The following is a 16,476-nucleotide window of genomic DNA, read 5'->3' on the forward strand; positions in this document are numbered from 1 at the left end:
GTGGAAGGTGGGGAAGAGCAGGAGGGCCGGCAAGCGAGGGGGGGGGGGGGCAGGAAACGCACTCTCCGTGCCTGACCGAGCTGGTGACGGGCGGTCCGCGAGAGTGCTCCCGCGACACAGTGTCGTGATCGGCAGTCCACGGGGTTGAGGTCCTCTCTGCCCAGGCGTCGTGCTCTCGCCGTGAGCCATCCAGCTGGGGCGAGGCTGGGCTTGCATTCGCAGACTCTCCTCCTTGGACCGGCGTGGTGGTGTCTTCCTGATGGCCGTGCCCGCTTCTCGCCTGTTCTTACAGCACTTCTGTGGGAGAGCCTCCTTCTTCCTGTGACAGCCCATCACGCCCCAGCGCCTGTGGAATAAAGCCCTCCCTTCTTGCGGCCCTTGAGGTCATTCGCGGCTCCTCCGCTTTCCATGACACACCTGGAGTTTAGGTCACGCGGTTGTTCCTCTTGGTGGTTTCACTTGAACTCTTCTGTCTGAAAATCCCACGTACACTCTCCCTGTCATCTCTGTGTAGGGAACTCCCGTTCACCTTTCGAGGCCAGCTCATGCCTTGTGGCGGATGGAATAAGTCTTTCTTGGAATTGCTGCTCTTGCCAGAATCAGAGTTGCCTGAGAGCAGCCGTGCTGTGCTCCATCGTGGACTTCGGGGCTGCTAGCACAGGGCCCGGCCTCGGGGAATGTTTGCCGAATTGAATGAATAGGCGGTTCAAACTGGCATTTTAACCAGGTTTTTATGTTGGTGGGAAAAATCCTGCACGGTATAGGTCTTGATTCTCTGCGATCCCAGTCACGGAATTACAATACTGAAATTGGGAGGTTTGGATATGAAGCATTTCTGTACCTTCTGGTTTAAAAAAAAACACACAAAACAGCCTTCATGGTTGTTGTACCTTGCAGTACTCAAAGTCATGTTTCCTTTGTCAATTTGACTCATTTCTACATTTGGTGGTTCGTTGTGTGATCTCGACTTACGGTTGACATTATGCCTGGATCTTAGTAAAGACTTCATAAAATGTAAAAGAAGTATAGATTTTGTAGCATCACAAGCTTGGCTGTGACCTTGATCAGAAGGCTGGTTGAGAGTAACTATTCCGAGAGATAATTAAACCAACGGAGGCAGGAATGAGACTAGACTTGAAAACGAGTGAGATTTTAAAACCTTCTCTGACCTGTCCTTTCTTTCTGTCTTTAGGATTTTTGTCCCTGAGTCATGGAAGACAGAAGAGCTGAGAAGTCATGTGAACAAGCGTGCGAATCACTTAAGAGGCAGGACTATGAAATGACCCTCAAGCACTGCACAGAGGCCCTCCTTTCTCTTGGCCAGTACTCCATGGCCGACTTCACAGGGCCATGTCCACTGGAGATAGAAAGCATCAAAATTGAGAGTCTTCTTTACAGAATCGCCTCGTTTTTGCAACTGGTGGGTAAACACTGTCAATAAGCCAGTGCTGAGCCATGAGAAATGGACTTTTTCATTGAGTGGGGAAAATTGTTGGCCACGATCACCTAAGTCCGGGCTGATGTGGCTAGTGATTGCTGAACGTGTTTGACAGCAACAACTGTTTTTACACCTTTAAAATTGTTTAATATAATTTGTTGTATAGCATTTTGGGTTATCCACTCATTCAGCAAATATTTATTGAGTGTATACTATGTACCGGACACTGGTCTAGGTACTTGATAGACATTGGTGGAAAAAAATGATCTTCACGATATTTTTTCTAGCCGGGGGACAGACCCTAAACAGTACATATTACACATAAGTAGACACTTGAGAGTGTTAGAAGGTAGCAGTCTGCTGAAAAAAAAAGTCATGGCAAGGGAGATTTGGGGATATAGGGTTAGGGTTGGGGTTGCAATTTGAAATTGAGCGGTCAGGGTCGGCTTTGCTGATAAGGCGATACGAAGGAGGCAAGGGAGCGAGCCATGTCAAAATCTGGAGGAAGAACATTACAGGCAGAGGCAACAGTCAGTGCGAAGGTTCTGAGGCAGAAGCCTGCCTGGCATATTTGAGAAATAGCTAGAAGACCAGTGTGCTGGAGAAAAGTATGTGAGGGGGAGTGGGCAGTGGGGCTGAATCCTGTGGGGCCCTCCAGGTCCCTATAAGGACCTGGTTTTCTTCTACTTAAGTTGGGGAGCTCTTGTTAGGTTTTGAGCAGAGGAATGGCATGATCTGATTTGGTAGGGATTCTTTGACTTTTATATTGAGGGTAGACTCTGGAGGGGTAAGTGAGGCAGGGGGACTAGTTGGGAAGCTGTTGGAATAATCCAGGCCAGACATGATAGTGACTCAGGCAAAATGGCGGCCGCAGAGAGACTGAGGAGTGGTTTGATACTGGTTCTAAGTTGAAGGTCGGACTAGTATGATTTCCTAATACATTGAATGCAGGGAGTGAGAGAGAGAGAGAGCAGTCATAGATTACTTACTTCGATGTTGCTTTGTCTGAGCAATTGGAAAGTGGAGTTTCCTCAACTGAGATGACAAGGCTGTCGGTGGTGCACAGGTTTTGTGGGGCAAGTTGGGAGTTCAGTTTTGGACATCCTGAGTTTGAGATGTCATTTAGATAGCCGGCTGGAGATGTTGAGGAAGCAGTCAGGCAGGTGTGGAGTTTGGGAGAGAGGTCTGGGTCAAAGATACTGACTTAAGAGTTGGGGGCCTGTAGATGACATCTAAAGTCTTGAGCCTGGGTGAGATCACCAAGGGAATGAACGAATGTACATAGAGAAGAGGAGAGGACCGAGGACTTAGTCTTAATGGCACTACAGTGTGAAGAGGTGCAGGGGAAGAAGAGGAACCAGCAAAGCAGCCTAAAGAGCAACCCTTGACGTAAAGGAAAACTAAGGGAGGGCCGTGAACCCGTAGCCAAGTAAAGAAAGTGGATCCAAGTGAGAGAGTGGTCAGCAGTGTCTGTTGCTGTGAATGTAGTAGTGAGAATTGAGAGGCGACGGAGATGTGACAGTGCATCTGAATGGGAACGAGTCAGTGTAGACCGCGTGTCCGGCTGGATGCAGTGGAGGTCACTGGAGACCAGCACGAGAGCAGCCTCCGTGCAGTGGCGGTGTACATCTGACTAGAGACAGTTCGAGGGTCACCGGGAAGGAATTGGAGTACATGAGTATAGACAGTTCTCGGGGAGTTTTGTCCCAAAGAGGCACAAAAAAGTGAGAGTGGTAACTGGTGGGAGAAGCGAGGTCACAAGAAGGATTTTTTTAAGATGGGTGAAGTAGCCCCATGTTTGTTTAAAGGACTGAATCAGTGGAAAGCAAAAAAGTCAGCGATGTAGGAGTAGAGGCGGCTTGCCGGAGCGATGTTCTTGAGCGGGTTACAGAGCAGGTCTGCCCCAGCGGTACGCTAGAAAGGGCTCTGGAGGCTGGCCTGGTAACAGGCGGAAGGCAGAGAGTGCGCTGGGAAGCGGGCAGACGTGGGGTGACAGTCCTCGGGGACGCTCTTCTCGGGGCTCTGTTTTCTCAGGGGAGTCGTTAGCTGCGCGTGATCGTGAGGGAGGAGGTTCTGGTGGTTTGGAAGTAGAGAAGGTGAGAAGGAGTGTGAGTAATGGACAGGGAAGGACATTATATTGTTGGTAGAGCACATGAGTTAGTGTTGCTCTGTGAATATTAAATTCCAAACATTAATAATCACACTTTGAAACAAAGTTGAGTTTTTGTTTTTGTTTTTGATAAAATCTGTTTTAAGCCACCCTTGAACGACTTAATTGTATCTTGTATCTTTTATTTTGCAGAAAAACTATGGGCAAGCTGATGAAGATTGTAGGCATGGTATGTTTAAGAATGGGACTGTTGTCTGCTTTGAAAATTTTGAGTTACTTAAATTGAGCAGTGTTTAAGATTTGATTTTTTTATATGCTAATTTCAAGAGAGATTAAAACATTTGAAACCCCCTCACTGTGGTTACTAGTAACTAATGTGGATGACGACTTTCCTGCTCTGATGGATGTACATCTGACTGTTGTTCATCGTCATGAGTGGGAACACTGATAGTGTCCTTTTAAAGTTTGTGTGAGTATTTTTAGTCAATAAGAGCCAAATTTTAAGACCTGTAACACACATTGATTAAGATGTTAAGCTTGGATAAATTGAGAGTCTTGTCTGTCCATCCTAGAATGTTTTTTTCCCTTCAGTAGATGTCCCTTAGAGAAGAGAGCCTGCCTGACTGGCATGCTCGTTAGTGCTTCATCTCTGTTTTCTTTGGGCGAGAAATTAACCAGAAAGCTTTTTGCTCTTTGGGTACCCGTAGAATAGGAATGCTTTTCTTCGTGATTCCTGCTAGTTCACTGGAATGAATCTCAGAGTGAGTGGGAGAAGGGGTACAGTGTGTGGTGGGAAGTTTTGCTTCAATCACAGCTGTGATTTGAATAATAGAATGTTTCGTTTATCCAGAATTTGGGGAAGGGGTGCTGAGGTGTTAAACAGAGGTTAATTTTTTTATTACTCCTTTGTATCAAAACTTCTAAAAGTATTAACTGTTCTTGTTGTAAACCTTAAAAACTATCTGTGGCATACTCCTGTGGCATATTGGACATAATTTAACCATTCACTGAAGAATGTGAATGCCCTTCAACAAAACCTTTACTGTCTCTGGACATTTAAAATTACCCACAACAACAACAAAAAATAAAATTACCAGGGAGCCAAATAACAATAAGTCAGATAATATAGAGGAATATGAAGAAGGGAATCATTTCCCCTTTTTATCCCATCTGAAGAAATCATGGTTATTACCTTGCTGTATCTTTGGTATCTTTCTCTATAGTGATAAACACAAATGCCTAAAATATGTAGATAGGGGTTTTCCTTTAAAAATTAAAAAAGATTCATGTGATCAGTACAAAGCAGATTGCTTTCTTACATACCAACAGATCATAGATAGGTGTCTTTCTTTTTTTAAATTTCTGTTTTTATTTATTTTTTTAAAGTTTATTTATTTATTTTGAGAGAGAGAGACATAGTGAGCGGGGAAGGGGCAGAGAGAGAGAGAGAGAGGGAGGGAGAGAGGATCCCAAGCAGCCTCCGCACTGTCAGTGCAAAGCCTGATGTGGGGCTCGAACTCATGAACCGTGAGATTATGATGTGAGCCAAGATCAAGAGTCGGACACTGGACCGACTGAGCCACCTGGGTACCTGTCATGGATATCTTTCTAAGTTTCTCCAGTTCCAATTACTGCTTAATATTCCATACTATAAATGTTTTCCTGTTTCCTCAAAACTTCTCATATCGGTAGGCGTTCAGGTGGTTCTTGTGTCCTCGTTTGTCATTATAATCCATCCTGTAATAAAAACATATTCTTCTTTAGTGTTGCTAGTTTCCGTAGGATAGTCTTAAAAGTTGGATGTCTGGGTTAAAATTGTATACTTAACAGTTTTAACAGACGCTGTCAGATTAGTTCAGGTGCACACACCCACCAGCAGCACATGCGTATGGCCCTGCCGTGTAACCACACGGACACTGGAACCTGCCAGTCTTGATGTTTTGCCAACCTCACGAGTGAGAAATGGACACTCTTTCTTTAATTTTCGCTCCCTTGAGGATTAGTGAGGTGGAATACAGTCTTCTCATCTTGGAGACGTACAAAGTCCCAGAAGGTTAAATGGTTTGTGAGAAGGTCACAGGAGAGTAAATGCTATTGGTGAAGGAGCATACGGAAAAGGTTGCATTGTTCTGTTGTTTCATTTTTTTTTTTTCAACGTTTATTTATTTTTGGGACAGAGAGAGACAGAGCATGAACGGGGGAGGGACAGAGAGAGAGGGAGACACAGAATCGGAAACCGGCTCCAGGCTCCGAGTGGTCAGCACAGAGCCCAACGCGGGGCTCGGACTCACGGACCGCGAGATCGTGACCTGAGCCGAAGTCGGACGCTCAACCGGTGACTGCGCCACCCAGGCGCCCCTCATTTAGCAGTTTTAAAGTTAGATACTACTTTACAACTACTGAATTACTAAAATAAGTGTTTAACCAGGAATCTTTTGGAGGTGATGGATATGTTTATATGTTTACTACCTGCATTGTGATGATAGTAAGATGCGTGAATACATATATACAAACTCACCAGATTGTATACATTAATTATATGCAGTTTTTGTATACCAATCACACCTCTATGATGTTGGGGGAAAAAAGTTTAACCAATGTCTAGGATAAAGTCGTAATGAAATAAATATACTCTTGTGTTGGTGGAGTGTGAAGCAGAATGCAGCTTGGTAATATGCTTATACCCTTCGACCCACTAATCTCATTTCTGGGATGCTATCCCAAGTAAATAATCCAAAAGAAAGAAGAAATTGTATGTGGAATGGTGTCCATTGCAGTACTGTGTGTAAAAGTGAAAAATCAGTTAGCTTCCAGTAATGGAGGAGTTCTTTTAATGAAATTCTGTTCATTCCTTGTTACCATCTATGTGATACGGAAGCACATGGAAAATGCTTGCTATAAGATGCCAGAGCAGTGTATATAGTTGTTCACTTGAAACAGACATTCGGGAAGATTAGCCAAGTTTATATGTATGTATTGCTAGTTGTAGAGTTCTGCTATTAGATGAATTTTTTTTTTTCTCTTTCAACTTTTGGTAACATTATGTAAAATAAAATACCATGGTGAGGCAGTGAGTTAGTAATAAAAAGCAAGTCAAGAACCTCAGTCTGTTAATTATTATACTACTTTGTAACACCGGAGAACGTTCGTATCCTAGCGGCCCCAACCTTACGTTTGCCGTCGTATTATGTAATACAGTATATCTTTTTTTTTTTTTTTTTAAGTTTATTTATCTATTTTGAGAGAGCACGGGCAGAGGAAGGGCAGAGAGAGAGAGGGAGACAGAGGATCCCAAGCGGACAGTGTGGAGCCCCATGCGAGACTCTATGCCATGAACTGGGAGATCCTGACCTGAGCCGAAATAAGAGTCGGACACCTAACTGACTGAGCCATATTGTTTTGACATCTGTTCCCTTACCGTGAGGCTGTCAGTTTGCATTCCTTGCAACTCTCAACGTGCCCTGTTGTAACTACCTCCTCCCCCTTTCCATTTGCTGCTTCTGACCTTCTGATTTCACTTTCTCAGACAGGGTTAGGAAAGCAGGCAGGCAGTCTTGGTTATAGAATTAAAAAACATTAAAAGTTGTTTTGTATTATGAAGAAATTAAAATACATAGGAAAATAGAACAGATAGTTTAATAAGCATTCATATTCTCAGATTGTAACATTTGACCGTATTCACTTTTTTCTGACATATTTAAAAATAATGCTGGGCATCGTGATATTTACCCCTAGCCACGTTAGTATTCGTCTCTAAAAAATAAGGCCATAAATGCATAGCCACAATGTTATTATTATTAACAAATAAAATGGGCACTAATTCCCTGTGGTTTTGTGAGGCCGAGCCTCGCTTTGGGCTCTGTGCTGGCAGTGCAGAGCCTGTTTGGGATTCTCTCTCTCCCTCTCTCTCTCTGCCCTTCCCCTCATGCTGTCTTTGTCTCTCTCAAAATAAATAAATTTAAAAAAATTGACAGTAATTCCCTAATATTACCTAAAACCCGCTCTCTAATCAAATTTACTTGGTTGTCCCCAAAATATTTTTTATGGCTGATTTATTTCCAAACCAAGAACTAAATTAGAATCATAATTTTTTTTTAAAGTTTACTTATTTTGAGGGAGAGTGTGAGCACATCCAACCTGGGGAGGGAAGGACGGAGTGGGAGAGAGAATCCCAAGCAGGCTTTGTGCTGTCAGCGCAGAGCCTGATGTAAGGCTTGATCTCACGAACCGTGAAATCATGACCTGATCCGAAATCAAGAGTGGGGTGCTTAACTGACTGAGCCACCCAGGCGCCCTGCCTTTTCTTTTTATTGATGATTTCCTTTGCGGTGCAAAAGCTTTTTATTTTGGTGTAGTCCCAATAGTTTACTTTTGCTTTTGTTTCCCTCGCCTGAAGAGACAGACCTAGAAAAATGTTGCTGAGGCCGATGTCAAAGAGATTACTGCCTGTGTTTTCTTCCAACAGTTTCATGGTTTCACTTCTTTTAGGTATTTAATCCATTTTGAGTTTGTTTTTGTGTATGGTGTAAGACAGCGGTCCAGTTTCATTCTTTTGCATGTAGCTGTCCAGTTTTCCCAACAGCATTTACTGAAGAGACTCTGTTTTCCCCATTGTATATTCTTGCCTCCTTTGGTATACATTGAGCATTTTGGAAAAATACCTTGATTAGGCCTAGCATTTCAATAAAAGATTTAATTAGTTAATGTTTATTTTTGAAAGAGAGAGTGTGAGCAGGGAGGGGCAGAGAGGGAGACAGAGGATCCAAAGTGGGCTCTGTGCTGAGAGTCGCGAGGTCACTGCGGGGCTTGAACTCACGAACCCTGAGATCATGACCTGAGCCAAAGTCGGACGGACACTCAACTGACAACTGACCCAGCCACCCAAAGATTTTAAAAATAACTAAGGACTTGATGAAACAACCTGATACGGTGATGTGACTGAAAACATACAGAATCCTACTACTTACTGTGCTTAAGGCCTATTTTAAATCACCTTTCTCACTGTATGTAATTTAAAGAAGGGGAATTACATTTTAATTGTTGATTGTCTCCTTTTGATAGCCAGAGGCTATTTTGTGGAAACAGTTGAATGACTGTTCCTTTAATATTAGTTTCTGGTCTAAAATATTTCAAGTAATACATACTACAGAAACTAAAGATAGAGAAGGGGTAGAGACCTGAGTATAGCAGCAGAGGTAAGACTTTCAGGTCTCCTCCTTGGTCAAACTCAGTAGACAGGAAGGAGTGGTCCAGTTTGGGAACAGTTGTGTGCTTACAGTAAAATCTTACAGATAGTTGGTGGGAAGAGAATTTTTCTGCAAGGCGTTGTAACATATTAACAATTGCTCAAGATGAGATTACGCTTTTTTTTTTTTTAATCTTTTCTTAGTTTATTTATTTTGAGAGAGGGCGAGCACAGGCAGGGGAGGGGCAGAGAGAAGGAGAGACAGAATCTCAAGCAGGATCAAGACAGAGCCTAATGCGGGGCTCGAACCCATGGACCACAAGATCATGACCTGAGCTGAGATCAAGAGTCGGACACTCAACTGACTTAACCACCCAGGCGTCCCGATTACACTTTTTAAAAATGAATTTTACTTAAGAAATTTTTATGTATTTTTGAGAGAGAAAGTGCAAGCGGGAGAGGGGCAGAAAGAGAGGGGGACAGAGGATCCGAAGCGGGTGACAGCAATGAGCCTGATGTGGGGCTCAAATTCACGAACTGTGAGATCATGATCTGAGCTGAATGTGGACACGCAACTGACTGAGCCACCCAGGTGCCCCTAGATTACATTCTTAATGTTCTCTGTTTTGGCAAGTTCAATGATTATAGCTAAGGCAAGTTTAACAATACATGAGGCTGTATTTTGTTTTCTTTCAAGCCTTTTCAAGATATTACAGATGATAAGGGACCAGGTTGGCATATTGCAGTTTAATCTCGTTATATGATACAAAAGCAGGGGAGTTTTTTATGTATAATTGTTGACTGGTTTTTTGCGACAGTTCTTTATGTGGGATCCTGCAAGACAAACTGCATCGCATTTTAGGGCAACAGTTAGAAAAAAGTACATCGGTACTGATTCTTGTCTAAAAAAGGGAGAGAAAGAAAAAAAGGAAACGTAATTTTGATAAATATTGAGGCCTTCAAACATGAGTGCAATGCAAGAGCTTTTGCACACTAAAATTCAGCAAATACCTTGTATGAAACTAAATATCTATAAAAGGCTTTGTAAAATATCATGTGATTTAATATTCTTTAAACATGACATAATCACCTGAGGTTGAAATATTCTTACAGATTTTTCGTTTTCCTGAAACATTCTTCAGCTTTTGACAACTAGTTTCTTAGGACCCAATTACTGGAAAGGAACTAGGATATTTCCTTAGCAGCACTCAGTACTGCTTTATAATTTTTACAAGGCGAGGGTAACATCTAGGGGACTCTTACGAGGAGACTGCTAGTCTCCTACTTGACATAATTAACACAGTTCATCTTCACTGTAGCCTTATTAGGTAGCTCCCGTCACCTCCATTTTACAGGGGAGGAAGCAGGCTTAGCGAAGGTAAATAGTTCAGCCCTTAGTAGGACTGACTTTTCTTCAGAGCATTATATTTGCAGTGTATTATTTGATCCTTACAACAAACTTACCCGTTTCTGTTTTACAGGTGATCACACTGAGGGCCAGAGAGCTAAAGTGCCTTTGCCAACGGTCCTATTCGTTTTCAAATATAATTTATTGTCCAATTGCCATACAGCACCCAGGGCTCAGCCCAACAAGTGCCCTCCTCAGTGCCCATTCCTCCCTTCCCCCGCCCCCGTCCACCCTCAGTTTGTTTTCTGTATTTAAGGGTGTCTTGTGGTTTGCCTCCCTCACTCCCAATGGTCCTAATTGAATAGTTTTAGGAATAGTAAGAGCTGAGGGAGACATAGACTTACTGGGGAATCTTACAAGATGTTCAAGATATTCTTCACGATACTCTGTTGGAGTTAACCACTTAGAGGAATTACCCAGGGACAGTTGAGTAGATCTGTAATATGGAAGGAGCAAGAAAACAGGTTGGCCCGCACTAAAAGTAATTGAATGAAAGCTTAACTACAGAGAGACTGCAACTTTCAATGTAGTAATCTGCTTTAATAAAAGTATAGGCATAAGGATGTTTATTGCAGTGTTAGTTTCAATAGTTAAAAATTGGGATTGTTCTGGAGCTAGAGAGTAGTGAAATAAATTGATAAATCTACTTGATGGAACACTGGATGGACAATAATATGATAAACACAACCCTCAGAACATGGAAGATCTTGAATATGTGAAGGGGAGATAAAGCAGAATACAGACTGTTATGTTTATATCAGTTATAATCATGTAAAAAATTATGTAAATATTGATAAAAATTGGAAGAGAACGTAAGTAAGTGAACACAGTCTGTTTAGTCGAGTGATGGACCTATGGGGAATTTTTATGTAGGGCTTTATTAGTGTTGTTATAATGTTATTTGTTGTAATGGAAAAATTGAACAATATAATGAAAAGATATGTTCAGTACAACCAAAATAAATACATTATGAGCAGACCTGATAGACTTTAAATATGTAGTGTACTGATACTTAAACATTTCCTTGGAAATAATTAGAAAAAAATGCAGTTTCCAAAATATTTTATTCCAGCAAATTATTTTGTTGCAAAGGAAGCTAAAGTGTGTACAAACTAAAAATAGAGTCTTGGACTTAGCAGTGAAGAGAAAGATACAGATTGTTTTACTAGTTGAGCCATTACAGTTGCTGTGAGAAATCATCTCAAATGACGTGGCATAAAAATGAGTATATTCTGTATTGTTCTAAATATGTGCTCTTGTGATTGTATTAAATCTGCAAACACTTGCAAGCAATTTGATTAGCATTTGCTATGGCCATGTGACATTTGGGTTCTTAGTTAATCTTGCTGATTTTGATGAAAGCGAATTCTTACCTGCTTAGGAATACCACCTGTTGAGTTTTGTAGTTTCTGTTCTTATGCATTTTAAGTGTCACTGTGGAAAATGTGGAAATTTTATTCAGAGAATGTTTCTGCCATTTAATATCCCTCATTTACCCAGCTGTCATAGGTTGAACGGTATTTTTCACTCTAGAGAGAGCTTTGAGGTTAATTCTGCCTGTGATTCTTGGTGTGATCCTACTGATTGTAGGCTGGAGTGAGTTAGATATGTGGACTGTCTTATGTTCTTTCATTAATTAATTTTTTAATTTTTTTTTCAACATTTTTTATTTATTTTTGGGACAGAGAGAGACAGAGCATGAACAGGGGAGGGGCAGAGAGAGAGGGAGACACAGAATCGGAAACAGGCTCCAGGCTCTGAGCCATCAGCCCAGAGCCTGACGCGGGGCTCGAACTCACGGACCGCGAGATCGTGACCTGGCTGAAGTCGGACGCTTAACCGACTGCGCCACCTAGGCGCCCCTCATTAATTAATTTTTTAAAGAAAATTATTTATTTATTTTTAGAGAGATAGAGCACACGAGCAGAGGAGGGGCGCAGACAGAGAGAGGGAGAGAGAATCCCAAGCAGGCTCCATGCTGTCAGCTCTGAGCCTGACATGGGCCTTGATCCCATGAACTGTGAGATCATGACTTGAGCCAAAATCAGGAGTTGGATGCCTAACCGACTGAGCCACCCAAGTCCCTCTGTTCTTCTCTTTATGCATGTCTTGGACAGAACAGAAACATCACTGCTTTCCTCTAGTACTTGAATTTTTTTTTTTTTTTAAGTTTTTATTTATTTTGAAAGAGAGCAGGCAAGGGGCAGAGAGAAAAGGAGAGAGAGAATCCCAAGCAGACCCTGAGCTCTCAGCACGAAGCCCAACGTGAGGCTCAAACCCACGAGCACAAGATCATGACCTGAGCTGAAATCAAGAGTTGGACGCTTAACCGACTGAGCCACCCAGGCGCCCCTTGAAGTTGTTCTTTTAGCATCTAAGTAGTCATCCTTGTGATAGTGTGCTAACATTATAATCAGGAAAATGTATGTATCGAATGTTACGTGGTTAATGCTGGCTATTTCTTCCTGACAGTGCTGGGGGAAGGCCTGGCCACGGGAGATGGTGCCTTCCAGGCAGTGCTTTGCTGCATGCAGCTGAAAGGAAAGCTCCAGCCTGTATCCAACATTCTTGCCAAGTCGCTGACAGGAGAGTCCCTGGTACGTTGATGAGCTCCGATCCTGAATGTCCGAAATGGATCCATTTATTTAACTCCTAAGGCGTGTGGTGGGAAGAAGCAGTTCAGTCTGTGCTTTCCTCTTACTTCCTCCTATTGGAAATCAAAGTTTCTGTTCAACAAACTGATGCTTAATCATTGTATTCTTGTAGTAATTTGTGATACTATATATAAGAATTGCAGGTACTTTTTAAAACTGTGAAACTATAAGATAATGATTTTCTTTAAAGATTTATTTTTTTAAAGATAGTTATTGTTTTTTAATGTTTATTTTTGAGAGAGAGAGAGAGCGTGAGCAGGGGAAGGCAGAGAGAAGGGGAGACATAGAATCCTAAGTAGGCTCCACGCTCTGAGCACAGAGCACAGAGCCCAGTGTAGGGCTTGAACTCATGAACCATGAGATCATGACTTGAGCTGAAGTCGGATGCTTAACCAACTGAGCCACCCAGGCGCCCCAGATTTTTTTTATTTTTAAGTAATTTCTGTATCCAGCGTTGGGCTCCAACTCATAACCCCAAGATCAAAAGTCACCTGCTGCACTGAGCAAGCCAGCTAGGCACCCCCAGATGATTTTCTTTCTTTCTTTTTTTTTTTTTCTTTTTTTTTTTTTCTTTTTTTTGGGACAGAGAGAGACAGAGCATGAACGGGGGAGGGGCAGAGAGAGAGGGAGACACAGAATCCGAAACAGGCTCCAGGCTCTGAGCCATCAGCCCAGAGCCTGACGCGGGGCTCGAACTCACGGACCGCGACATCGTGACCTGGCTGAAGTCGGACGCCACCCAGGCGCCCCCAGATGATTTTCTTTAAAGATATAATTTAATAAAACCTGGGAATATTTGGGGGATGATTCGATTCATTTCATTTCATTTCATTTCATTTCATTTCATTTCATTTCATTTCATTCCATTCCATTCCATTCCATTCCATTCCATTCCATTCCATTCCATTCCATTTCATTTTTTAAGTAAGCCCTAGGCTCAATGTGGGGCTTGAACTGTGAGATCAAGAGTCATGTGCTGTATGGATTGAGTCAGCCAGGCTCACCCCTTATTTTGGGGTTTTAAAATGCTTCTGTCAATTTGTGATTATACAGGGTTCTTAAATCCAGTCATTTGTTTTATAAAATGTTTAAATTTATCTAAAGTAATAATTCTATTTCTGAAGATGTTCATGTGTGTAAGTTAATATTCCACTCTGACCATTCTGATGGAATGATCTAATTCTATTCAGACTTTGGGATAAATTTTATTTTTAAGTTTATTTTGAAAGAAAGAGTTCACACATGAGCAGGGGAGGGGCAGAGAGAGAGGGAGACACATATAATCCCAAGCAGGCTCCGTGCTATCAGCACAAAGCCTGACACGGGGCTTGATCTCACAGATGGTGAGATCATGACCTGAGCCAAAATCAAGAGTCTGATGCTTAACAAACGGAGCCACCCAGCCACTCAGGATAAATTTTTTATGTAGCATTTTCTAGAGTTTTTGTTTGGTTTTGGTTGAGATAATTGAAAGACAGCATTTTGGAACTTTAGAGCTCCCAATGTATAGAAATTGGAAGAAATATTTTAAAACTTTTTTTCATCAGTTGGTTACTGTTACAAAATTTGTGGATATTTCTGAGAAATCAGTGCAAAACAGTGAAAGCCAGCATGAATTCTCTGTACCTCATTTAGTCATCTGAATCGATATATATTGTGAAAACCTGGAGCAAAGTTGTGTTTTCACTGCAAATAAATATATTTGGCTGGGAAAAAAAAGAAATTAGGAAAGTACTTGGTAATACTGCTGAGTATAATGTAATGACCCATCTCAGGAGGTGATAGAGTTTTTTTTCTGAGGGATTACTGTGCAGTGAATTGTTTAATTGGTTTAACATTGGTTTTTGATTTCACCAAATTTACAAGTGGATATAAAGCTAAACTGTATTACTAATCCAGCAAAATTGTGTAGGTATTTAGTTCTAAATAGATGATAAAGAATATATCTCTTATTATTAAGGTAATTCTATCCTTTTAAAAACATTTTTTATTTAGTTTTTATTTATTTACTTTTTAATTTACATCCAAGTTAGTTAGCATATAGTGCAACAGTGGTTTCAGGAGTAGTTTCCTTAATGCCCCTGACCCATTTAGCCCATCCCCCCCTCCCACAACCCCTCCGGCAACCCTCTGCTTGTTTTCTGTATTTAAGAGTCTCTTATGTTTTGTCCCCCTTCTTGTTTTTATATTCTTTTTGCTTCCCTTCCCTTATGTTCATCTAAGGTAATTCTATCCTTAAGGAAGCTTTCTGTATAAGTTTAGCATATTACACAGTTTAACCTGTGGGTAGAAGTATTTGCTTTTATATCTAAGTGAAATTTGAACTTCAGAAGAGTGAATATTTTGCCTGTTTTTCTTCAACTGCTTTATTAATGAACTATTTTTAAAGTGCTGTGATCATTTTATGTGAATCTGAGTCACGGGTAAACTGATCGAGTTCACCATTTTTTAAATACAAGTCCATTAGTTCCATTAGTTTTAGGGGGTAAAAAGCTCAAAAAAAGTTTAGGTTTATTTTTCTCTTTGCTCATGGAATCTTGCTTTCTGGTGATGCCCATTGTGAATACTTTATTGAATTGATTTTAAACTCATACAAGGTGAATACAGTGTTTTATTAGCCACACTGTATATTTTGTCCTGTTAACTTTTTTAACCTTCCTTGTAGCTTGTTAGCTTTATTATAACTAATGGTAGTGGGTTGGCAGATGAGGATAATATTGTCTTTTTACAGATAAACCTTAGAAACAGCGGAGGAATTGACTTACGCCCTCAGAGCAAAGAACTAATATACTAACTAGGTTTTGCCTTTTTCATTCACCTTTTTCAGAATGGGATGGTAACAAAAGATTTGACAAGACTGAAAACACTTCTCACAGAAACAGAGGTAAGACTATTTCAGTGGATTTCTTTGAAAAGAGTTTAACTCAGTCTGGCTAGTAAGTGTTCTGTATTAACATTGGAAAATCTTTGGGCATCGGCCAAGAACAAGGCTACAGGTGGGGTAGTGGATCCCCTTGGCCTTCTTCTGTAGCCCAGCTTGGTCACATCCCAGGAACCCTGCTGCTTCTCATGTTTCCTCTGAACCTCGGGTCTTCCATTCCTAATTCTTGTTAGTAGTCTGTGGCCAACAAATGGAAGGATGGTTGGGAAATTTTAGTGCTTAAATATGTCTGGCTGTTAAGAAAACACTGTCATTAAAAATGTCAAGCCTTTTTTTTCTTTTTTTTTTTATAAGTTTCCTTTTTTTTTTTTTTTTTTAAAGTTCATTTATTTTGAGGGAGAGAGAGGGAGTAGGGGAGGGGCAGAGAGAGAGAGAATCCCAAGCAGGCTCCATGCTGCCAGTGCAGAGATTGATGCAGGGGTCGAACTTGTGAACCTCAAGATCATGACCTGAGGCGAAGCCAAGCATTGGACACTTTACCAACTGAGGTACCCAGGCGCCCCTCAAGCACCCCCCCCCCCTTTTTTTTTAACCAACTTAAGAAGTGTGTGATTTAAGGACTGTTTTTAGGGAATGGAGGTTAGGAGATGGAAATAATGTGTATCAGGGTAAATGGTGAACAAAAATGTGCTCTGATGAAGCACTTGAAGGGCATGTGGAAGGCCAGGGGACAGCAGGGGTATGTATTAGGCCCATAGCTTTGTAAGTCTCAAATTTCTCTTCCTCATATAGACACATAA

The 16,476-nt window shown here is 41.4% G+C and overlaps 1 protein-coding gene across 7 annotated transcripts in view; it reads left to right on the forward strand.

Moving 5' to 3' along the window:
- The window catches only part of HELZ (helicase with zinc finger), a 155,842-nt gene that overhangs the window by 22,738 nt on the left and 116,628 nt on the right, over positions 1 to 16,476 (forward strand). For 6 of the 7 annotated variants that reach the window (XM_027047953.2, XM_027047957.2, XM_027047955.2 and 3 more), the window contains 4 exons: positions 1,193 to 1,420; positions 3,741 to 3,777; positions 12,614 to 12,738; positions 15,623 to 15,679. In XM_027047953.2, coding sequence (XP_026903754.1) covers positions 1,211 to 1,420; positions 3,741 to 3,777; positions 12,614 to 12,738; positions 15,623 to 15,679 — 429 coding nt within the window. In that variant the 5' untranslated portion in view covers positions 1,193 to 1,210. Of the gene's footprint in view, positions 1 to 1,192; positions 1,421 to 3,740; positions 3,778 to 12,613; positions 12,739 to 15,622; positions 15,680 to 16,476 lie in introns of those variants that run through there. The other variant, XM_053212308.1, reaches the window with a different exon arrangement.

The sequence above is a fragment of the Acinonyx jubatus genome, chromosome E1 (genome assembly GCF_027475565.1).
Source record: "Acinonyx jubatus isolate Ajub_Pintada_27869175 chromosome E1, VMU_Ajub_asm_v1.0, whole genome shotgun sequence".
NCBI lineage: Eukaryota > Metazoa > Chordata > Mammalia > Carnivora > Felidae > Acinonyx > Acinonyx jubatus.